General features: G+C 37.4%; 1 protein-coding gene across 1 annotated transcript in view; it reads left to right on the top strand.

Moving 5' to 3' along the window:
* Positions 1 to 215: 215 nt before the first annotated feature.
* SESTD1 (SEC14 and spectrin domain containing 1) overlaps positions 216 to 24,632 on the top strand; it is a 79,329-nt gene continuing 54,912 nt past the window's right edge. Inside the window, exons 1-4 of the mRNA XM_056110213.1 lie at positions 216 to 292; positions 1,953 to 2,061; positions 17,078 to 17,168; positions 21,574 to 21,687. Of these exons, the coding sequence (XP_055966188.1) occupies positions 238 to 292; positions 1,953 to 2,061; positions 17,078 to 17,168; positions 21,574 to 21,687 (369 nt within the window). The 5' untranslated portion in view covers positions 216 to 237. The remainder of the gene's footprint in view (positions 293 to 1,952; positions 2,062 to 17,077; positions 17,169 to 21,573; positions 21,688 to 24,632) is intronic.

The raw sequence follows: 24,632 nt of genomic DNA, 5'->3' as shown, positions 1-24,632 counted from the left end.
ATTAAAAAAAACAAACAAACAAACAAAAAAATTATGTAAGTACATTAGAAAGAGTGTTTTCAGGAAATATCTTGGGGTAAAAAATAGGGTAAAAATGTTTATTCAAAATGTCAGTAGTGCTAAGATAAAGAAAAGTGGGAAGGGTACTGTAAATTTTTTCTCACTGATGAATTATTATCTTGTAGTTCACATTTAACGTTCTGTCTTTTCAGAAGTGAGAAAGTTTTCCGGTGTAAGATGGAGGCCTCGGTTATATTACCGATTCTGAAGAAAAAACTAGCCTTCCTTTCAGGTATGTTTTCTTTTGAAATTGGAAGTGTTTGATAAATAAGCTTATGCATTTTGTTGTTTCACAAAGATTTTTGTTTTATATGTTTTTCTAAGACATTGTTTTAATCAAAATGCATTGTTTTTTTGAGCTGACCCTATCTCTATTGGTAATTAGCAGATGAGTTTTTATTTTGTTTTGTAATTTGATGAAAATGACATGCATAAAAGATGCTTAAATGTCTTATTTATTATATAGAAGTGCAATAATTTATATAGTTTAAAGATAGTTGACCAATCAGCATCCAAGCAATTATTTCTGCAGCACAGAATAATTAGTTTTGATGATACCCTCTGAGCTGGAGCCATAGCACAGCAGGTAGGACATTTGCCTTGGAAGCAGCCAACATAGCCAACATGGACCACCTGAGTTCGATTCCTCTGCCCATCTCGGAGAGCCCGGCAAGGTACCAAGAGTATCTCGCCTGCATGGCTAAACCTGGCAAGCTACCCGTGACGTATTCGATATGTCAAACACAGTAACAATTGTCATAATGCAGATGTTACTGGGTCCACTTGAGCAAATCGAAGAAAAAGGGGTGGACAGTGACAGATACCCTGTATTTTGGTTTTGTTCTTCCATCTTCCTTTAAGAAAGCTTTAATACACTGGAGGTGTTATGAAACGTGTTACATGATTTTCACTTTTAACCATTTAAGCATAATTATACAAGCTTGAATTTATCTTTAGTTAGCAATCCAAAATCTACATTACCTAAGCAGATTCAAAGAGAACAAATATTTTATTAGTGGTCATAGTGATTTTGTAAAATATTTGGTCATTTATGTATGCTTTGTTTTATAAAGGTACTATAATGTATGTATTTAAGGTTACTTTAACATTATTATCTTGCTTATTTCTAGTACAAATATGACAAATTGATGAGGACTCAACCTCCATGAAATGTATTTTTCACTACCTAGCTATTAGACTCTGCACAGTCTATGCACAGTCTTTGTGCAGTCTCTGAGCAGTCTCTGCCAGACTGGGCTTTCTCTTTCATCAGCAAAGCATGCTTTTCTGACTTTTTTGAGTTAACTTGGGTCATTCCTCATCCTAAAATACTCCTTCTCAGTATTTACTTATTACTTAGTTTATAAATTCTGTTTTTCTGCAGTCTTAACTTTCCTTTAAAACTTTTCACATTTATCATCGCTTATGTTATTTTTTTATGATTTCCAGTTCCCTGTGTTTTACTTTTACTATTTTATAGAGCACTTTAAAAAACAGTAATATGTCATCATGTCTTACATTAAGCATTTCTTCATAGGTTGATTGGAAATTTATTTTATTTTACTTTTTTTGCTAGGCACACAGCAGATACTGATGAGTTGTTTATATTGAGACATACTAAATTAAAAAAATTTAAATGATAATTGTGATTTTTTTGGTGAAGGAAGATTCTAAACGTGAATGTTTTACCTTTTATTTTTCTAAATTTTCTATAATTTTACTATACTACTATAAACATTTACAATATGTAAAATAAACAGTCATTAGGCAGTTTTTTTAAAAATTCATGTCTTAAACTTATGATTGTTGTAGAAACATTGGAGCCAAATATTGTTCATTTGTTGCTTTGATATCTATTGCATAGTAAATTTTCATATATTTTTCTTTAATAGGAGGAAAGGACAGACGAAGTGGCCTCATTCTGACAATTCCTTTATGCCTTGAACAGACAAATATGGATGAGCTAAGTGTCACTTTAGACTACCTACTCAGCATTCCAAGGTGACTCTAAAGGTGTCTTTTCTTCTATCTCAATGTTTTCATTCATATACTGGTGATTCTTGCTATTGTTAAAATCATATATTTTCTGCTTTTATTAGCAGAACTTAATTTTGAAAGCATTAGTTAAAACTTTATTATATCAAATAGATAAGACAAGCGCTTATTGTTTGCTCTTGATATGCTGGATAATATGATGGAGTTCCATAATGTACGTACCGTCAGCATTTAAAAAACACATATATTGAGCATCTGTATACTATGAAAACTTAAAGAAGTGAATTTAGAAGAAAGTGGCTTTTTTTAGAAAGTTTTTTCACTATAGGTTTACATACCTCCAGAGGTTGTCATATAGAGTTAAAAATAATTCTTATTTAGAATAAGTAAAGGTGCTGAAGCAATGGTGCAGTGGGTAGAGGGCTTGTCTTGCATGCAGCCAACCCAGGTTTGATCCCTAGAATTCCATATGATCCCCCAAGTCTGATAGAAATAAATCTTGGGGCCGGAGTGATAGTGCAGCGAGTAGGGCATTTGCCTTGGACGCAGCTGACCTGGGTTTGATCCCTGGCATCCCATATGGTCCCCAGCACCGCCAGGAGTAATTACTGAGTGCAGAGCCAGGAGTAATCCCTGAGCATCTCTGGCTATGACCCAAAAAGCAAAAAAAAAAAAAGAAAAAAAAAGAAATCTTGAGGACCATTAGGTGTGGCCAAAAAACAGAAAAAAAAAAAGTGAGCAAGTTATTCTTTGAATCCATTATCGGTTTTTGTATTTGGGAGAAATAATAGGTTATTTTATTTTAAACTACCTTTGTAATGCAGGTTGAAATTATTTCCAATAACATTTCCCCCCTGATTTTCCATATCAGAAAAGCTAAATATTACTTTCTAGTTCTACTAGTATTATTTCAGCTCTATAAAGAGCTGAAAACTGCATGCCTTTATCAGTAGCACCAAGAACCAAGGCTTTGATGTCAATAATGTGTATGTGCTTCAAGAGCTGTGATAGGAACACCTATTTCTTACTTAAAGAAACAAGTTAGTCACCATAAGTAAAGTAAGTAAAGGCCCTCCGTTGATCATCAATTTGCTCGAGTGGGCCCAGTAACGTCTCCATTGGAGACTTTGTTGTTACTGTGTCTGGCATATCAAATACTCTCGGTAGCTTGCTGGGCTCTCCGAGAGGGGCGGAGGAATCGAACTCGGGTTGGCCATGTTGGCTGCGTGCAAGGCAGACGCCCTACCCGCTGTGCTATCGCTCCAGTCACCATAAGTTACAGATTTTCATGATTGGGTTTCAGGAATAGTGTTTCAACACCCATCCCTTAATTAGTGTCCACTTCTGTCTACCAATGCTCCTCCCAATTCCCATTTGTCTCCCACCTATCAGTCTTTGTATTTTACATACATATATATGTATATGTATACGTATATGTGTATATATGGTATGGTATGTGTGTGGCATGTTTCCCACTGAATATCATTTCTAATGTTTTTTGTTTCCATTGTCTTTGGGTATTTGTTGATGAATACCTATTTCTAATATTGTTCTGTCATTTTTTGGTTCCACTACTCAGTTTTTTAAATTTTTATTTTTTAAGTGTTAGTGAAATATGTCTTTAATTTTTCAAATTTTTTACTTCTCTGGAAAGGACATTTAGGAGACTGCACGGTTTGGTATACTAGTTTTGAATAGCCTTGTTAGTTCTTTGATCAACTGATAGCTAATAGGTGTTACTGATCATTTTGAGAAAGCCTGAAAAATTATTCATGGTTGTATAGATGTCAAGTGTGTCAGGAGTCACTCTAGACAAGAACTGAGTGCTGAAAGGTGATTAATGGATATACAGGATAACCTTTCATTATCTGTATTGCAAGCCATAATCTGCAAAGGAAGAGAGAGAGAGAGAGAGAGAGAGAGAGAGAGAGAGAGAGAGAGAGAGAGAGAGAGAGAGAAAGTGTCTCCCATAGGAGGTATGTGTGTGTATGTGTGTGTGTGAGGTGATAGGGACATTGGTGGTGGTAAATGTACACTGATGAAGAGATGGGTGTTGGAACATTATATGAGTGAAACACAATCATGAACAACTTTGTAGCTGTATCTCACAGTGATTCAATTTTAAAAATAAATTTTAAGAAAAACAAAGAAGCTAAAAATAGAAGTGTCAGGGAACCTGGAGACAATCTGAACCAAATTACCTTATTTTATAATTGAGACTCAGGGTTATTTACTCATGATATATGATTAGTTAGGTGTTGAACTAGGACTGGAATCTATAATTTCTGATATAATCAAGAACTTTTCATGTACTGGAGTACAGCGTCCTTGCCTCTTAGGTAAAAAGAGGTTCTGGAGTTGGAATATAAAAGGGAGTTACTGGTAGAATCCCCTTAAAACTGTCTAAGGAAGGATTAAAGATTCACACAAATTTTCCATGAAAATGATGTCTTCTTCTAACATTGAAATATGTCATTGAGGCTAAGCTTCAGAAGACACAGTTGGCTTGTGCTAGGTTAAAAGAGAATGTTTGGGCCAGAGAGTGCAGTGGTCAAGGTGTTTGCATGTGCCTGACTCCAGTTTGATTCCTGGTACCACATGTAGTCTCCAAACCCCACTAGGTGTTGGCTCTGAGTACAGAGCTATGAGTAAGCCCTGAGCATGCTGGTTATGACCCCCAAAACAAAATTTAAAAGAGAGAGAGACCCTGCATGCTTGTGTATGCTAGCGGCTCATAGGAATGCTCTCATCGTAAGAGTATGGGGGACGAGCATGTTCACTCATGTCTTGTCTCTACATCTGGGTATGCAACAGGAAGCATGGAGGGTAGAATGGAGGGCAGAATTGCCTGCACTATTAGAATTCTCTTTCTTAGCCTCCCTTCCCTCTCCCTTGCATTTTCTTTCCTCCTCTTCCTCTTCCTGTTCTCTTTTGCCCTTACTTCCTGTGTCTTCCTCCTTACCCTCTATCTGTCTCACTTCCTCTTTCTTTTCTTCCCTCCCTCCCACCCCTCTCTCTGGAGGGGAGGTGTTTTTTGGCCATATCTAGTGTAGTACAGGGGCTGTTTTTGGCTTTGTGCTCAGGAAACCGTTTGTGATGTCTGTGATATCAAACTGGAGTGTACCACAGGGAAAACCACCTTACAATGCTTTTTCTGCCACCAATCTCTTTCCTTCCTCTTATTTTTCTCTTAACCCTCTTTTTTCTCTCTCTTTTCCCCTCACTCTTATACGAAGAAATCTTCAGTGTTACTAAAAGTGAGTGATTGGTACCCACTCCCTTGGGGAATCCTGGTGACAGCCTTGGAATAATGGGAAGGAGGGACCCTTTCTGCTTGTTTGCTTAAATAAGGTAGAGTTGGTAGAGTTGGGGGAGGGGGAAAGGGGTACTGAATAGTTTTATTTTCCCTAAAAAGGCAGTAGTAGGCCAGATAAATTTGGGGACCTCAGTTACAATAGTGTAAATTATGAATCATTTTCTGTTTATCTACACGTTGCCAACTGGGAGAGAAGCTTTCAGTTGAAGCAAGATGAAAGAGCTTTTTCTAACAAGGCAAAATAGATAACTGGACGCTTCCTTTTTTGATCATTGTTTTGCTGACTCTGGAATGTCTCAAATATTTGTGAAAATGGAATTCGTTAGCCTCCTTTCTTAGCTTTCTCAGATCAGCCTCCTTGACTTTGACATTTAAAATGTAGGTGTCAGGTCTGTCAGTACCTGCCATTTCATTAGAGAACTGCAGTGTTTTTCAGCTCTTCATTACAGGAGAGCAGTTTACTTTCTGCAGTCTGAAGAATGGATTTGTCCTCTTCAGATTGATCTCTATTCAAAACTGCCTTTACCCGGAACTGCCCTTCAGCATTTCACTATGAAAAATTTGAAAGCTATAAAAAGGATAAAAGAGCTGGAAACAGTTCTCAGTGTCCCATCACTGAGAAGTCTACAACTAACATTGCATTTGATCACATCTCTTCATTTATCTACTTCCTCTTTACACCCAAGAATGTTTTTTTAGTTTTGTTTTTCTTCTTTCTTTCTTTCTTTCTTTCTTTCTTTCTTTCCTTCCTTCCTTCCTTCCTTCCTTCCTTCCTTCCTTCTTTCTTTCTTTTTTTTTTGCGGGTTGTGGGGTGAACACACCTGATGATGTTTTGGCGAAGGTCACTCCCTGTGGTGTCAGGAATTGGACTATAGTCTTCCACAGGCCCACAAGCATCCTAACCCCTGTATACTATCTTTCCAGCCCCACCCAGAACTGTGTTTAAGTTTACACTATTGTATTGGACTCACTATAGGTATGTATGGTGCTGGGGGACCATATGTGATACTGGGGAATGAATTAAGGTTAGCCGCATGCAAAGCAAGTGCTTTAATCCCCATACTATCTTTCTGACCCCTGGATATATATTCACTTTAAACAAGTAATGTAATAAAGTTGAAAATGGAAACATTTTCTGACGATTTTTTTTTTCAGTTTTTGGACCATTCATCCCCTATAATGCTCAGGGGACCATGTGGTGCCAAACTTTGAACCTAAACTTACGGGTTCCACATGTAGCACATGCATTGTGTCCCTAGCCTAATGACTCTTTTTCTCACAGATTGACCCTAGGCTTAATGTAGGTTTCACATTGGTTCTTTAAGATGGGGTGAAGAAAGAGAGTCACGTTAGCTGTGTCTGGTCACTGAGTTTGTTTAGGAACTCCCAATGTCCAGTCAGTTTTCTCTGTAGTTCAATACTAACCATTATTGCTAATGTTTTTAAAGTTTTTTTGCTTGTTTATTTAATTTAGTCACCATGAAATTACAAATTTAGGCACGCCATGTTTCACCACCAATCCCTTCACCAGTGGGCTCCTCCCCATCCCTATCCATTTGCTTCCCGTCCTGCTTTTATGAGAGGCAAATTATTTTTGTTTTTCAATACATTTTTGCATATGGTTTGCAGTACTGTTGCTGATAGGCTTTCAAACGGTAACACTTGACTGTCTTTCAGCACCGCCTCTTCCTCTCTTTTGGACAGTTCCCTTCACTGGAGATGTTGCCCCCTCCCTGTCCTATTTACCACCCCCTTCAAGTAACATGTTTCCTACTGAATACCGGTTCTCGTGTGCTCTGTTTCCATTGCCTTTGGTATTTGTGATTCCCCCATTATGTTTCTTTATATCCTAAATATGAGAGAGATAACTCTGTGTTGCTCTCTGTCCTTCTGACTAATTTCACCCAGCATATTTCTTTCCACATCCTTCCATGTACCAGCAGATTCCTTGTCCTGTGACTGAGTAATATCCCACTGTGTATTTGTACCATAGTTTCTTTATCCAGTCATCTGTTCTTGGACACTTGGGTTGTTTCCAGATTTGGCTATTGTGGATAGTGCTGCAGGGAACATGAGTGTGCAAATGTCTTTTCTCCATTTTCTTTTTGGGTCCTTTTGGTATATTCCAAGGCATGGAGTTGCTGGGTCAGTTAGAAGCTCAATTCCTAGATTTCTTAGGAAAATGCATATTGTTTTCCAGAAGGGTTGGACCAGTTGACTTTCCCACCAGCAGTGAATGAGAATCCCTTTCTTTCTGCATCCACTCCAATATGGGTGATTTTTGTTCTTTTTGATGTGTGCCAGTCTCTTCTCTGTGATATGAGGTGATATCTATCTCATTGTTGTTTTGATTTACATTTCCCTAGTGATTCATGATGCAGAGCATTTTTCAAATGCCTTTTAAACATTTGTATTTCTTTTTGAGGAAGTGTCTACTCATCTCTTCCATAGTTTGATGGGGTTGGATGTATTTTTCTTGTAAAGTTTGACCAGTGCCTTATGTATCCCTGATGTTATCACTAAGTGTTTAATAAATAATCTTTCCCATTCAGTAGTTATCTTTTTATCCTGGTCATTATTTCCTTTGCAGTACAGAAGTTTTTTTTTAATGTCACATTTATTTATCTTTGCTTCCACTTGCTTGGTCAATGATGCCTCTTCATCTTTGAAGATGCCTTTAACTTCAGTGTCATACAGAATTCTGCCTATGCTTTCCTCTATGTACCTTATGGATTCAGTTCTGATATTAAGGTCACTAAAGGGCTTTTCAAAGGCTGTTTCCTGAAGGGTTAGTGATACTCATTAATAAAGGACATTTAAGAGAAATTATGGTCAGCCTGAGTGTTAACATTAAGGAGAGGTAAAAGAAAATGGTGGACATTTTTATCTGTCTTCCCAGTTATTGCTATGCATTTTACACTTAATAGCAGGATTAGAAATTGTGAGTTTATTATATAATAGAAAATTAAATTAAAGATTTTCTTATGGAGGTAGATACAAGAAATATTAAGTATGCTGCAAGTATTTTCATTAAAGAAAGTAAATGATGTCAGAAAGAAAGTACAGAGGTAAATCTATTTATTGCCTGCATACAGCGATACTGGTTCGATATACAGCACTACATATATTCCTTGAGCACCACCAAGAATGATCCCTGAGCACAGAAATAGGAGTGAGCTCTGAATATAGCCGTGAATGGTCCAAAAAGTAAAACATAAATGCTGAGATTATCAGTCATCAAAATCTCACAAGTAGATCTTTATTTCATATAATTCTAACATTTTAAAATATGCACAGAATAAAATAAGTATGACATGAAATGTCATAAAGTAAACATATAATAATACATAATATAAAACATTATAAAAGTAATACGGGCTGGAGCGATAGCACAGCGGTAGGGCGTTTGCCTTGCACGCAGCCAACATGGCCGACTCGAGTTCGATTCCTCCGCCCCTCTCGGAGAGCCCAGCAAGCTACCGAGAGTATCTCGCCCGCACGGCAGAGCCTGGCAAGCTCCCCGTGATGTATTTGATATGCCTGACACAGTAACAACAAAGTCTCCAATGGAGACGTTACTGGGCCCACTCGAGCAAATCGATGATCAACGGAAGGGCCTTTTATAAGTGATACAATTAAAATACTATGGCATAAAATGTTATTTTTTTCCTTAAATTTTTATTAGTGAAACACCATGAAGTATAGTTGTAGACTTACAAATTTTTGTGCTTGGGTTTCAGTTATACAATGACCGAATACCCATCCCTCCACCAGCGCCCATCCTCCACCACCACCAGTCCCAGTATCCCTCCCACCCCCTTTCCCCCATCCCACCCTACCACTGTGGCAGGGCATTCCCTTTTGTTATCTCTCTCCTTTTGAGTGCTGTGGTTTGCAAAAGAGACAGAATGTTATTTTTTTATACAGAGATGATTTACTTTTAAAAAACTCATGGGGCAAGACATGTACGTTAGTGTTTCTCAACCTTGTTCTTTTTCAGTATTTCCGTTATTTGTTTTGGTTTCTGGGTCACACCTGGTTGTGCCCGGGGCTTATTCATGCCTCTGCACTCAGGGTTCACTCCTGGTCGCCTTGAGGGACCATATGAGTTTTTGGGGATCGAACCCAGGTCAGTTGCATGCAAGGCAAGGGCACTACCTGCTGTGCTATCATTCCAGCCCCTTCAGTATTTCCTTTGTAAAGAGCCTTTTTATTAATTTATTTTGGGACCCTTTGTGAAGTGCTCTGGCCACTCAGCCTACTGATACTGGCCCATCAGGCTGGATGTTGTATTTTGGGGCTTGGACCAGACCTAGTAGTGCTCACATTTTTTTCCTGGCTCTGCTCAGAGGTCACTCCCGGTCATGCTCAGGGGACCATATATGGTGCCAGTGATTGAACCAGAGTCATCCACATGCAAGGTGTGTTTCCTAACCCCTGAACTGTCACTCGGGCCCCAGGCTGGATGGTTTAATGCTCATTCCCAGCAATGCAGTGCTGCTCAAGGTGCAGTGCTCTCCCAGGCCGGCTGCACTGAGTGCCTCTAGCACCAGGCACACCTGGCTGTGGTGTCAGGGTTAGAGGTCAGTCCTGCTCCTGACTGCGAAGCCCCGACCCATGAAGGGAGAGAGCCTTCTTATATAAAATTTCCTGTTCCTTCTGCTGGATTTACATACAGGTCCGAGTCTGTTATGGGATTATGAGATCCTTGATTATTCACATTATGAATATTCTGGATACTTTCAAGTGTTCAGAAATGCATATTTATGGGTAGAATGAAAGAATTGTAGAACAAAGTCATAAAAATCACCTTAAAGATATGTCAGGAAACAGAAAATTTTTCTTCTAGAATTCTCTAAAATGGTAAGATTATCATCTTAATTTCCATATTTATATTTTATATAACTGCTGATATTCTACGGGTCTATGTCCTATAGAACTGTTTATTCTGTAAAGCTTTCTATGGACAATTTGTCCACAAAAAGCTTTACTCAGAATTTAGACATATAAAACCTTTGGCCATAAAGAGCCACAGCCCTTTTTGCTTATTCCCGTCTTTTATTTCCGTTCATTCCACTTACACTGTAGTGGCCTCTCCCCATCCTTCGCTTGTCTGTAAAAACCTATGACTATAACATAATTGATCTTTGATATTTCTTCTTAAAGGTACTATCAGTAGGGTGTGACTGAGTTGGCCCACTCTGTTATTATTATTTTTTTTCCTTTTTATTTTATACCCAGTGATGCTCAGGGGTTACTCCTGGCTCTGCACTCAGGGATTACTCCTGGCAGTGCTTAGGGGAACCATATGGGATGCCAGGGATCGAACTCAGTTCTGCCACATGCAAGGCAAACACCTTACCCGCTGTACTAATGCTCTGGCCCACGTACCCTGATATTTTTGAATTACAAAAAATGTGGGTTCTTTTTTGTTGTTTTGCATTAGTGTTTATGTTGATTCCTCCCAGCCTTACTGATCCCTTCCTCCTGTCAGTAACCTCAGTGGTGTATTTTCTTAGTGGACAGGCTTCCAAGAAAATTTGAGCTGCTGCCTTCCTTTCTCTCTTCAATAAATATACTTTTAGCTGATGGAAGAGCTGTAATTGTGTTGGCCTTGGAGTTCCTTCAGAAGCTGCCATAGCTTAGTTCTATAAACAGGCTTTATGCTATTGCTGTGTGATCTTTTAATATTCATTTCACCCCCTTAACAAATACCCATCGACATTTTATGATGTGACAGTGAAAACAGTATTTCCTCTCTCTGCCGTGCACTTTCAGAATTTTTTTTGTCCGTTCTGCTCCCTTCTCATATTTCCAGGCCCACACAGAAGGTTGGCTGAGTTCTCAAGCTGGACCAGTATAGTGTTAACCAAGCTCATTTCCCTGCCCCTACTTTACTCTCCATTCACATATGAGTGCAGGATTAAAAACAACAGTTTCACCATCCCTCAGTCTTCTGAGGGCGACTCTCTGTTTCTGCATGGTGAATTCAGTTTAGAAGCAGTTTATTTTGCTGTTCCCAAGCAGACATTGCAGACCATGGCATATAAGACTGAAACAACTAGTTCTTTACTTTCAAGGGCAGTCTTTCTGACTCCCTAACTGACACGTCAAGACAAGGAATAAGATTTGACACCCTGTTTAGTTACTATTTCTAAAATAATTTTTATTGCTAGACATTTAGTTTTCAGTACTTAAATTTGATTTAATCTTCAAAATATCATTTTGAACTACCCTAATATTATAGGTGGAAAAGTAAAAGCAGAAAAGGGAAGATACATTCTCTGATTAATAACTGGTTCCTTTACTCATATTTAAAAAAATATTTCTTTATTGAGGTCCCGTGATTTACAAAGTTATTTATATTACCACGATTTTATAAAATCATTCATCATCAAATTCCAGGCATACAATTTTTGAACACCAATCCTATCACCAGTATCAGAGACCATTCCCAGCTGGGCTCCAGGGTGCTAGAGACCGAAACCGGGTCAGTTGTATGCAAGGCAAGCACCCTCACTACTATATTATTACTCTGGAGCCCTTGTTCATACTCTTCCTGCTTTTTCTCTTTCTCCTTCACATTAAATTAAAGTTGTAGTTACTTCCTAGATGTTTCTAGTTCTGGATACTTAAATATCACACTATTGTTTCTGACTCTGCATCTAATCACAACATGCTTAATCTTTAAAATATTTAGTCATTTTTTTAAAATTTAATTTTTAAAAGTATGCTCTTACCCTAGTAATGCTAAATAAGGCAATGTCTGTGAACGTAAGGTAGATATTAATTAAAGTACTTTTCTCCCTATTTTTTATCTTTTTTTATTTCATTGGGGGAAAATCTTGAATATCTTATATTTTTCTTATATCTGTACGGTACAACCAACAAAGTCAGTCATCAGTCGTCAAAGTGTATGGATTTCTGCCTTCTAAGTTTTTTTTTTTACTGCTACTGTTTCTTCAGAGTGCTGTTTAATAAAACATGGGTTGACTGGACTTGGTAACTGATGAATCATGAATATAGAGCATCTTCCATTTTGTGGGAAGCTCATATAAATATGCAAAAGTTGTTAATTCAGTAGAAACTTTGATGTATTAGACAGTTGTCTTATCTGGTTTTGCCTTTCATTTAGGATTTTGTTAATTTTGAGGTGTGGTTCTCCTAGCAGTGCTGGGGTGGGGATAAGGACCATTCCCAGTTTGACTTGACCTAGCAATAGAAACCTGTTGGTTTGGTGCTCAAGTCAGGCAGTTGCAGGTGGTCACCAAACCTACACCCACAGTACTCAGGCTCATGTGGTGTCTGGGAACTCAAGCTTAAAGCACAGAAAGCAAGCAGTCCACCCCTTTGAACAATGTCCTCAGCCCTCTTTTGGTATCTTGAATACTGAATGACCTTAGTGCTTATGGATGACGGCTATTAAGAGGGCTGTAGTAGAATATAGTACATTTAAGTACATTGCCAATTCATTTAAGATGAGTACTGTCACCCATGTTCCCTACCTCACAAACAAGGGAACTGAAGCATAAGAATGGCTTGTAGCAAACCAGGATTCAAGGGGAGATTTGGCTATATTGCAAACCACAATGCCAAAAAAGAGGTGGAGGGGGAGAGAGAGAGAGAGAGAGAGAGAGAGAGAGAGAGAGAGAGAGAGAGAGAGAGAGAGAGAGAGAAGAAAAGTGCCTACCACTGAGGCGGGCTGGAGGGTGGGGGTGATGGGAGGGAAACTGGACATTGAGGCAGGCTTGTAGGTGGGTCATTAGAGGGAAACTGGGGACACTGGTGCTGGGAAATGTACACTGCTTGGAGGGATGGGTCTTGGAACACTGTATGACTAAAACCTAATCATGAATCCTCTGTAAGGATCGATCACACAGTGATTCAATTAAAAAAAATTAAAAAACAAGGGGAGGTTTGGTCCTGCACTTTCAGACCTGTCCGGTTGTATTTCAGTTACCTGTGATAAAATCACAGTGCCCCGTATATTAATAACTTTATTCATTCACATTTTACATGCATATATATGTCACAGTAGAAAATTGCCATATGAAAATAATTTTGTGACAATATATTTTAAGGGGAACCTTGAAAATATTTTAACACTATTTCCAGCATTGCATTCATCTTAGAATTAAAATCATAGTACTTCTAGTTCAAAGGGAACATGTTGATCTTCCAGTTATAGAGTCATGGAATATCAGCACAACCTCAATCTTGTCAAAAATCACCTTTTACATAGACTTTCAAATTCAGCACCTCACCCTGTACCAGTTCTATATAAGAGACAGCAAAGGACAAGCACATGTTTTTCATACTTCGTATGTAGGTTTGATCTCCAGTATCACATGGTCCCAGAGAAACCAAATCCCCAAGACTGAGCAGGCAAATATCTTATGAGCCAGTGTGGCTCAAATAAATAAATAAATAAAAGAGGTTCTAATAGAGTATGAACACAGAGAGGGTTTTCGTAGAATTGTATATTATTTTTAAGATATGATTATAAACTTGTGAATAATATGGGAATTTGTTATTATAACTAATAGCAACACAACTCTTTCAAAATTCCCTTTATAAAGGGTATAACAACATTCTTCTAAATCAAGTGTTACCAAAAACAGTTTAAATCATTGCTCCACTTATAAAAATGGAGTAAAAAAGAAGTTGCATTCCTTTTGAGTTACTAAAAGAAAACTTGAAGTTTTGAAATAGTATTTTTGGATTGTTTCTATATTTATTGTCTATTGTACTAAACCATGAGAAATTATGATTAGGGTATTTTAAGTGCCCTGAAAGATAAATTTAGAGGATCTCGTGCCTTTAAGATTACTGCAGATGGCATTTGCAAGCCTCATTACTTTCTTTGCCTTAATGTATAGATTAATTTAGACTGTGCTTTGAGAGATAAAAGCCTGTAAAACTTTTTTGTTTAACAAAATGATTGTGTGAACAATGACTTAGCGATGCAAATACTGATGACTAGAGTATCCCCCTTAGGGGGATGATATGCAGCTTTTGGCTCTAGTCCCAGCATGGAAAATCTCTCCTCTCAGGGAGGACAGCTTTGTCTTTCCTGGCTGCTCTTCTCCTGGTGTACTGTACAATGCCTGAACTGCTGCCACTTTCCTCACCACTAGCCACTCAACGGCCAGCTGGGCTGCCAAGTCAGCTCTTCTCCAGATTTGTGCACCCTTAAATCTTAGGAGGGCCTTTCTATAAGTCTTGATGGGGGGTCTCCAGCATATTTTTTTCTGTAGATGAGTCCATAGCTAGCCATCAGAGTCAACTTTACTTCTAACAAGATTTTATAGGCTAGTACTCATCCAGAAATGATCATTTGATTATTTCACCTTTTTTCTCCTAAAAAAGTACCTATTAAAAAGTAAACAACACTTGAGCTAGAGAGATAGAACAGCAGAAAAGATGTTTTCCTTGCATGTGGCCACCCAGTTGAGATTCCCGACACCCCGCATCATCCCTCAAGTCCTGTCAGGATTGATTTTGAAGTGCAGAACCAGGAATAAGCCCTGAGCTGTTTGGCACATCACACCCCTCAGTGCCTGCCCCAAATAAACAGTACTTTGTGCTATATTGCAACATTCAAAAATAGGGCAATTAGGTGGGGTTTTTTTTAGATCATTTACATATCACAAAAGCTATCCTTTTAAATTAAGTAATGATTCAGTGTTTTCCAGTCATTATTGAGATTTGATGGGTATCTTTCTCTAAAATCCAGAGCATTTTTATCAGGTGGCCAAGAAATCCTACACTGATTAGCAGTCACTCCCATTCTTCCCCTTTCCGACTCACTGTGACCACAAATTCACATTCTGCTTCTGTGGGTTTATCTGTTCCAAACATTACACAGAAATGGAATTGTACAATGTGTGGCATTTTTGCCTGTAACTTTTTTTACTTGTCATCGTTTTTTTTTTCCCCAAGGTATTTTCATGTTGTAGGATGTATCAGTACTTTTTTCCTTTTTGTTGAGTAATGTACAGTAATTTGGGTATATCTTATCTTGTTCTTTCATTCTTCAGTTAATGGACATTTGGATTGCTTCTACTACTGACTTTATTATACAACTCCAGACATTTGTGTAGACTTTTTTTTTGTAATGTTATATATATTTTTTGTAATGGCATATGTTTTATTTTGAATATACCTCTTGAATATGTTTTCTATTTTCTTTCGAAGCTGAACCTCTGTCATTGCCAATAGAGATACCTCTGTGTCTTCCAGATTTTTTAGCAGTAGTATCCTTATTCTGATGACTTTAATGCTTCTCACTAGAATTGAATATTACTTCCTCAGGAACTCTCGATACTGATGTGGATGCTTGAAGGAAGTAAGGAAGGATTAGTGAAATTCCCTGAACTGTTGGATTTAAATTCCCAGAAAAGAACTGCTGTTTATCTTTTTTTGTATACTGTATGTAATTTACCTTTCACTATCGAATCCTTGCTTCGCCCCAGACTGCCATTTCTTCCATTTGGAGGAGAACCTATTGAGATCCTTGCATTAAGTTGCTTTTATTAAAACAGTAAAATAACAGCAGTAAGACAGTTATGTGGTTTTGGTCTATAGGATGGGGTTTTCTATTTAAATGTTGCATTTCACTGTGGTAGATTTCTGGGAAGTAGTTAGGAAGTAGTGAGCACTTGAATAAAAAATATAAAAATGTCAAAATACATTTTTAGCATTAAATATTTTGCTAGTGAACTGATTGAGAATGTAATGTGAGAGCAGTTAATTCAGAGTGTATTCAAGTTTTGACAAGTATATACACCAAAGATTGTGTCATTTCACCGACACATTGTGTTTCTCCAGGAGAGTACCAAGGCACCAATTTCCAATGGCTTAATAATAACTTAGTATATATGTAGCCTGTTTAAGTAGCCTCTTTCCAAACCTTATACTTCTGACAGGAAGGAGAGATAACAAGTACATTCATTCTTGGCTGTCATGAGTTATCTTTTTTATTCATATCCTGTTGTACAGATGAAGACATTGGGAAGCTAGAGAGACTATTTGAATGCTGCTTTGATTTCTTCTCTTTTGAAAAAAAACACTGACTTTCCATGTTTTAGAGGTTTTTTTGGATGGGCAAAAGAGAGACTCACAGTGTTTTGGAGGCCTGAAGGGCCCTAATAGTGATTCTTTTTTATTTGCCTGCCACCCTATTCCTGTGATTCTTGGTCAGCTAGGCTAGTGGTACAATATTTGGGCCCAGGGATATAGTGCTGCTCTGTTCCTGTAATGTTGTTTTGTCCCTTGCCATGCCAGGAATTGGGATTGCCAAGTCACCTTGGTGCTGCAGGGGTGGGCATAAGACATGTCAGGTGGCGGGAGGAGGTGCTTAAGAGTTATATCCAATGGTGCCCAATGCTCAGGGAACTGCATGGTGCTGGGGATTGAACCAGGGACAGTGATATGCATGGCATCAGCCTTAACCCCTATAATTAGTCTCTTCGGCTCTAGAATACTTTTCTTGCCAAATTAGATTGCATGTTGTTAAGTTCCCAAAATGATAAAAGTCAGTTTATCAGGAAAATAAGAGAATTTATTTATTGACAATGTAAAAATAAAGTAAAATTAATGCTTCCTTATAAATGATAAAAAGCTGTAAATTTTCTTAGTACCATGAAGTATTAAATATGAGGCTTGTTCTGATGTCTTATAACTTATAATTTTGTTTCATTTCAGTGAGAAGTGTAAAGCTAGAGGATTTACAGTGATTGTGGATGGCAGAAAATCACAGTGGAATGTGGTGAAAACAGTAGTCTTAATGCTTCAGGTAATTTTATTTTTGATTCTCAGGAAATGGTTTCAGTTTGCAGCAACAGATCCCGGTGGCAAATGCCTTTCGTTGATTGGGCTGTGCTCTAGCTTCTCATGGGTGACCTGAGTTGGGAAATGTGCTGATCACTCTTGTTTCAGTGTATTCTTATAGATTGAATTTAGTGGGTAAATGAAGTTTATTCTAAAGGTTTGGAAATGATTGAAGATAATATGCCATGTTTAACTAATTTACCTCTTTGGCCAGTGGATCTGATAGCATGAGGGCATTTACCATCATACACTACTGTAAGCTTACACAGGTAGTAAGCTCTGCCCATGCTGGTAGGACAGTGACACTGATGACCTAATCAGAGAGCTGCTCAGGTCGTTCTAATGGTCTCTCCCATGTGTTCTCTTTTTCCTCAAAGCACCAGGACTTTTGATGTTCCTGTTACTCATTTCTAATCCAATCCAGATGTTGACTGAAGAACTGTGTTTTCAGGGATTTTAGCAGTTGACTAACATTCAATAAGCCCCTATAATTGCAAATCTTTGATTGGATCACAATTTTGTGTTTTATGTTTCCTTGTATTCCTCATGGAACTATCTTGTGGTCCCTTGCATGTCGATAGCACCTAGTAAACAGTTTTGATTTCTTAAAATATTATTGAAAAGGTTATCATCTGAAATGGAAAAAAAAAACAACCCTAAATAGGGTTTCTACAAGGAAGATTCTATGGGAAAATTTAAGTTAAATGAGTTGAATAGGAGAGATTATCTATTTTCAACAAAAGTAAGTGAAAAAAAGCACTCCTGGCAGTGGTATTGACTTTGTGATTATTCAAAAATGAAGCAAATGAAGACCAGAGAACTAGTACAGAGGGTAGGCCATTTGCCTTGCATGCAGCTGACTCCCAGCATCCTATATGGTCCCCCACACCCCTCCAGGAGTAATTCCTGAATGTTGAGCCAGGAATTCCTCAGCATCGCTAGGTGTGACCCAATATCCCTTTTCCCCCAATGAAGCAAATATAATGAAAAGAGTAAAGGTCAAGCCAGTTTGGGAAAAATTTGGCAATTACGTGAAATAGTTTTGACAATAGTAATATTTGAAGAAAGATGATGGATTTTATTATTATTTGGGGATTGTTCCAATCAATGTCCACGGTCCCTGGGGACACCCCTGATGATACTCAGCCACCTGGGCTGAACCAATTCAATGCTAAGACCCCAGAGATGCACATTGTTAAGTCTCAGTGGTACAAAGGTCCCTGGGGCCACCCCTGCAGAGGTTAGAGGCTACCAGGGCTACACCTGGATATGTTGGAGTTGACTGAGGCCATACAGTACCAGAGATCAAACTCAGGTGCCTGTGCATGCAAGTTAGGTGACTTCGACCTCAGAACTATCTCCCTGGACCCTATACTTAAAAATAAATTAAAAAATAAATAACCACCTTTTTGTTGTTGTTGTTTTTTTGTGTTTGGTTTAGGACCATACCCAGTATTGCTCAGGGCTTATTTCTTATCACTCCGAGAGGTTCTTAGGGTACCATGTGTAGTTCTGTGGATCAAATCAGAACGGCTACATGCAAGACAAGCACCCTACCCATACTGTACTGTCTCACTGGCCCATACTTACAGTGCTTAATGTTAAATAAGGGAAACGATTTTAATGGTTAATGTTTCATTTGGGATAATCAGGTGCTAATATTCAGATATGTTGCTAAGCTCACAATTTAACTTATGTCATTTTATTTTATCATGATCTTGAGAAGTACTTTTATTCCCAAAGATCAACCGAGACTGAAAGATTTTAAAGAATTTAGGAAGGTTGTTGTATAGAGTGTGGGAAAGAGCCAGGATTGGATCTTTGCTTGGTGTGAGTCCTAAGTTTTTGGCTTTATTCATTACAGAGTGTTTATTGTCCAGTAGATGCAGCTGAGGTTTTCCCTAAATTATGTACACTCTTTACTTCATTCTTCATAAATCTTTGACTTAAATTTTTCATTACTAAAATGATTCCTTTGGTTGGAAAATCCACAGCTTCCAGAGGATCAGTGTTTAAGGGTGTCGAGATTAGTGTCACATCAATTTTCTGTCAGGTCTGTTTCCAGCCAGAGGGTGATATCTTCCCTGTAAAGTTGTTGAAGTAACTATTAGGTGAGAAGTCCATCATTTATGACCTTGTGTTCTTCCTTTCATCCTAATGTTCCTGTGTGTCATGGGTGAGCTGTTTGGGATTTGGATCAGTGGAAGTTTTGAAGAGCAATCAGTGGATGATATCAATCTCCTCTTGTGATTTATTTTCTGATAGGTATTTTAACAACTTCTGTATTTATTATTAACATCCTCAGAAGTTACAGTGGCCTGTCATTTACTCCTGCTCAAACAGTTTTTAAAGAAAAGGTTGTTCAGTGCTTTTGTTTCAGAATGTGCTCGTTACCAGTTATTTGGGAGCTTGGAAGTCAGTGCTGGTGCTGCCTCTCACACAGTATTCTCTTAAATTAATATGTTTATATTCTCTTAAATTAATATATTAATTAATATGTTTCTTCTTACATGTTTTCTTTTGTTTCTCACAGTTGTAATACTCAGTGATGTAAAAAATAATAATCATGTACAAGTCAGTAGATGAGAAAAATCTCACCCTATGCTAAGTTTTCCAGTCACTGTGATAAAAGTTAAGACACAACAAAGCGTATTTTACTTATTCACAAGCCCGTCATTGTAGGGTGAGGTTGTGGGAGGTGGGCACTGCCTTTGAGATGTATTCAATGGCTCGTTTAAATTAAGATGTTTTCTCTCGAGGCCAGAGTCATCGATCGTATAGTGGGTAGGGTGCTTGTCTTGGATATGACTGTCATAGGTTCCATCTCTGACATCCCATATGGTCCCCTGAGTCCACTGGGAATGATCTCTGAGTACTGAGCCAGGAGTAACCTCTAAGCACAGCCCTGTATGGCCTAGTGACTGCTCCCCCCTCCACAACCCAGAAAATTTTTTTCCTAAGTAACAAATTTTCCTAAGTAATACCATTATGTATTTATTAATAAGTATTATTATGTCATCTAAACCATAAATATGTGTTTTAGAGTAGTGGTAATCCCCTCAAGTTTATAAAGTATATATTTTTGAAACTCAGCTCTACCCTTTTATTTATCATTCACGCTACAGTGACAAAAGATTGAAATCGTTTCCACAAAGACTGCATAATCTGCAGTGCCTACACTGTTTATTGAACCTTCCAACAAGTTTGCTGACCCTGGTCTTAAACTTAGGAAATGGTGTGGCAGAACTACAGAGACAGACCTGTTTTTTTTTTTCCCTCAGTGTAGTCTCTTTGTAACTCTGTTATCTCAGACAAGTAACTTAAGTTTTCTGAAGCTCAGTGTACTTTTCTGAAAAACTGGGAGAGTGAGATAATGGTACATCAGATAGTGATCCATGCCGTGAAGAAAAATAGTCATAAAAGGAGTCTCAGCCAAATGGTGCAGTTTTCTACCGGGTGGTCAGGAACCTCCCTGGGGAAGGAACTGTTTGAGTATAATCCTGCATAAAGGGAGGAAGCACTCCTTCTAGAGAAGAAACATCAAGGGCCAAAGGCTTGAGGAGAGGCTTGTCAGATCTGGAAGCAGTGGGGAGGTCAGTGAGTTGACCTGTGTCCGAGGACTCTGCTAAGACAGGGAGGTCTGGTCTGTCGGTAGGGCATTGAGCTTGCAGGTCCTTTCAATTTAGGAACAGATTTCTGTTTTATTCTGAGGATGATAAAATGTGAAGCCTAGTCGGAGGGTATTTCAAAAGACAGCTAGCTTGGGGATGTTCAGCAATGTGGGTAGTAGAAATAGTTAGATTTAATATATATTTTAAAGTAGGTAGTACAGGGCTTACCAGGGCTTAATAATAAAATATGTGTGTAATATTTACTAATTCAATAAATCTCAGTCCTCAGTCATTTTAGATAATACATCATCCATATGGTGAAGGTGAAATTATATTTTTAAAATATAAGTTTTTCTTCAAGTTAATAATCATGCATAATTCTAACAGTATAATGCTGATTTTTTGGTAGAATGTTGATTTTAAGTTATTTGATGAATATATATATAACATGATTGTGCTAGGAAAAATATTATATTACAAAAAAATTAATAATTTCTTAACTAAAAATTATTTTGCAGTTTAAACGTATTCATGTTAGAGAGATTAAAACACAACATTTATTTCATATATACTGTGCATATTACATTATTTGAAATATTTTAGCTATTTTTATTATGAACATTTGAAAGTGTTCCTTCTACTTTGTTTTTATTCTTTTCCAAAATAAATCCTATAATCACAATTGTCTAGTGATTCGTAACTGTAGTAAATTATTTATTTTACATGTACAATTTATAATTATTCTTTGTTATTTTACAGAATGTTGTTCCAGCTGAAGTGTCCCTTGTTTGTGTAGTGAAACCAGATGAATTCTGGGATAAGAAAGTAACACATTTTTGTTTTTGGAAAGAAAAGGATAGACTTGGCTTTGAGGTAAATATATTTTATTAAGCTATAGGAATGTCCTGGATCTTTTAAAATAGTATTATGCTGATATTATTTTGTTTATTAAACATTGGATTTTGTTTATTAAACATTGGGTACTAAGCAGTATTGGCTGACCAGTACTTGATTTGTGCTAAGCAGTGATTAGTATTCTGTTGGCATTCAAATGCTTGTTGAATGAATTATGATTCTTCGTTAAATTGTATAAATTGCCCTGGTGACCGCCTCTACTGCCAGATACAGGCAGCATCAAATTACCAGCACTTCAGGGGCCAAATATCTCAGGGCAAACCCCCATACTCCTTGGAACCTCTGGAAAAACAGAATATCCACCTCCCAAAAAAGAGATTTGCTCTTTTGTCTTCATTTATTCTGAGTTTTTCCCCTAGTTTTTACAGACTGCTACTACCCCTTAGTAAATAATCAAACAAAAAAGAAAACAGATAAAATCATACATATACATTGAAATAGTGTGTATATAATCTCACATACACACATGAATGCGTATCATTAAATACATGCAAAGACATGTTTTTATTTCAGATTTTGCACATGTATTCTTAACATAAGTAAAATAATAAAGTGGTGTTAGTTTCTTTAAAACTATAAAGAATTGGAAAAAATAAGTGTGCTGGTACAGATGGGAGAGTGGGAGTAAAGGAAAAATAAATTTTGACTCCTTAAGGAAAACCTTCATAAATGTTTTTGATTGAGTGTCGCAGAATATGACCCCTGAGCACAGAGCTAGGATTAGCCTTGGATCAATACCAGGTGTGAATCTCTTACCCTCCCCCAAATAATAATAGGTTATAAAGTAAATATCGTCAAACTTTTTGAATAATGGTATGTAGTAACTAAAATACTGTAGTGCAGTCATTTCATTTGTATTCTTTTAACCTTGCTAATGTATCTAAAATAAAGGAAAAACTATTGTATATTTAGGATTTTATTAAAACTTTTCCATGGTATTTGTTTACCTCAATAGAACATAGCAAAATTTTGATAGTTACGTTGGTAATGATGTATTTTCTTCCTTTTTTGTAGTTCTGTTTTGCTGTGATTTCCTTTATGCTTGTTCTTAATTTTCTCATTTCCTTGGGGGGAAATCTGAAAATTAGATTTCTACTTAGTAAAATATTACCTGCTATGAATATAACCAGATAAACTTTAAAAATTTAATGATGTTCATGTATATTAGAATATTCAGAGATATTTGAAAATAGTAATTATTTCACAGTTAAATTAGATAAAATCATATTATGATCCCCATCAGTTTCCTAAATAAAGCATATATTAAAGTATAATTTTCATAAAGGTAAAATCATCATCCCATACACATATGAAATGAATGTAAGCCTAACGTATTATGTAACTTATTAGCAATGAGGGTTTCAGTAATTTGTGAGATGTGTTTGAAAGAGCTGTAGAGGAAACTAGGGTGTTTGGTTTGGTTTTGGTTTTGGTTTATTTCTGGTTCAACCCAGCAGTGCTTCGGGGTCACTTCGGGATCAGCACCTAGGATCATCTCTTGGTAGTGCTCTAAGGACCATGTGGAGCTAGAGGTCAAACCAGGACATCAGAATGCAAAGAAGGCACTCCAGCTCTTTGAGTAAGATGGTCTACTTAGATACAAAAAACTAATAATGGTAGCACATCCTAAAAGTATAAACCTGAGGTTATCTATTAGTTCATTGGATAGAAGTTTATCAGGTCAGTGGACTTGAATTCTTTTTGACAAAATCTGCATGTTGACTTCTGTTCCTTCAGACACTGATATGTATTGACAGGTCTTTTAAAAAGCCAATCTGAGGTGAAAGCCCAGCACTGCATAGAAGAGTACTGCCCTTTGCCTATTCCTAAGATTGAGACTATTTGATATTTGTATTTAATAGCAATGATGATGTTAAATATAGTAAATGTTTAGTAAAATTTGAATTTGGACATTAGTGACATAATTGTATATCACAACAGAATCTACTTTGTCACAACAGAAGCTACTTTTTGATACTTGATTATCCTATCAATTTCTTTCAGTTTTCTATTCCATGACAGAAACAGTGCTTTTGAAGGTTTTTCCAAAACATTTTTTAAATTACTAAATCTTTAAGAAGAAGTTTTTAAAAAAATTCTTCTTTATAAAGATAAGCTTTTAAATTTTAAAATATATTGTTTGGAAGTCTTACTGATATTAGTTGCTTACTTAGTGGGGAGATGTGTTAGTTGATCAGACTTATAGTGAGCTGGAAACCATAATCAAGATAGTGGTTTACGTTAAGTGGTTTAACTTAATAAGGAATTAAATTAATACCGATCCTGAAAACTTGCCTAAAGATGTTTTCCAGATGTCTACAAATTGTAGTCATTTTATCAACAAATTGTTTTCTAGCACATCGCATGACACATTAATAGCACTGCACTGTCCTCCTATTGTTCATTGAGTTGCTCCAGCAGGCCCAGTAACGTTTCCATTGTGAGACTTGTTGTTGCTGTGTTTGGCATATCGAATAAGTCACGGGGAGCTTGCCAGGCTTTTCCATGCGGGCTAGATACTTTTGGTAGCTTGCCGGGCTCTTTGAGAGGGGCAGAGGAATAGAACCTGGGTCGGCCCCGTCGGCCGTGTGCGAGGCAGATGCCCTACCGCTGTGCTGTTGCTCCAGCCCGATACATTAATACTGTAAAAATTATGATAGTAAAGGTGTGCCATAGTGTGATTAATTTCACACTGGATCTTCATTTGTGGAATCAAAGAACTGTTTCCTGGGCCATGCTTACAGACTGTTTCCTTATATGTAATTTTTTAAACATAAGTGGAAAAAAATGTTAAAATAAGCCAGTTATTGTTTTTTAAGTACTGCACTGCACTACCCCCCCCCCCCACCCGGTTGTTCATCCATTTGCTCGAGTGGACCCAGTAACGTCTCCGTTGTGAGACT

The sequence above is a fragment of the Sorex fumeus genome, unplaced genomic scaffold (genome assembly GCF_029834395.1).
Source record: "Sorex fumeus unplaced genomic scaffold, SorFum_2.1 ptg000009l, whole genome shotgun sequence".
NCBI lineage: Eukaryota > Metazoa > Chordata > Mammalia > Eulipotyphla > Soricidae > Sorex > Sorex fumeus.
This window is presented reverse-complemented; position numbering and strand designations above follow the sequence as displayed.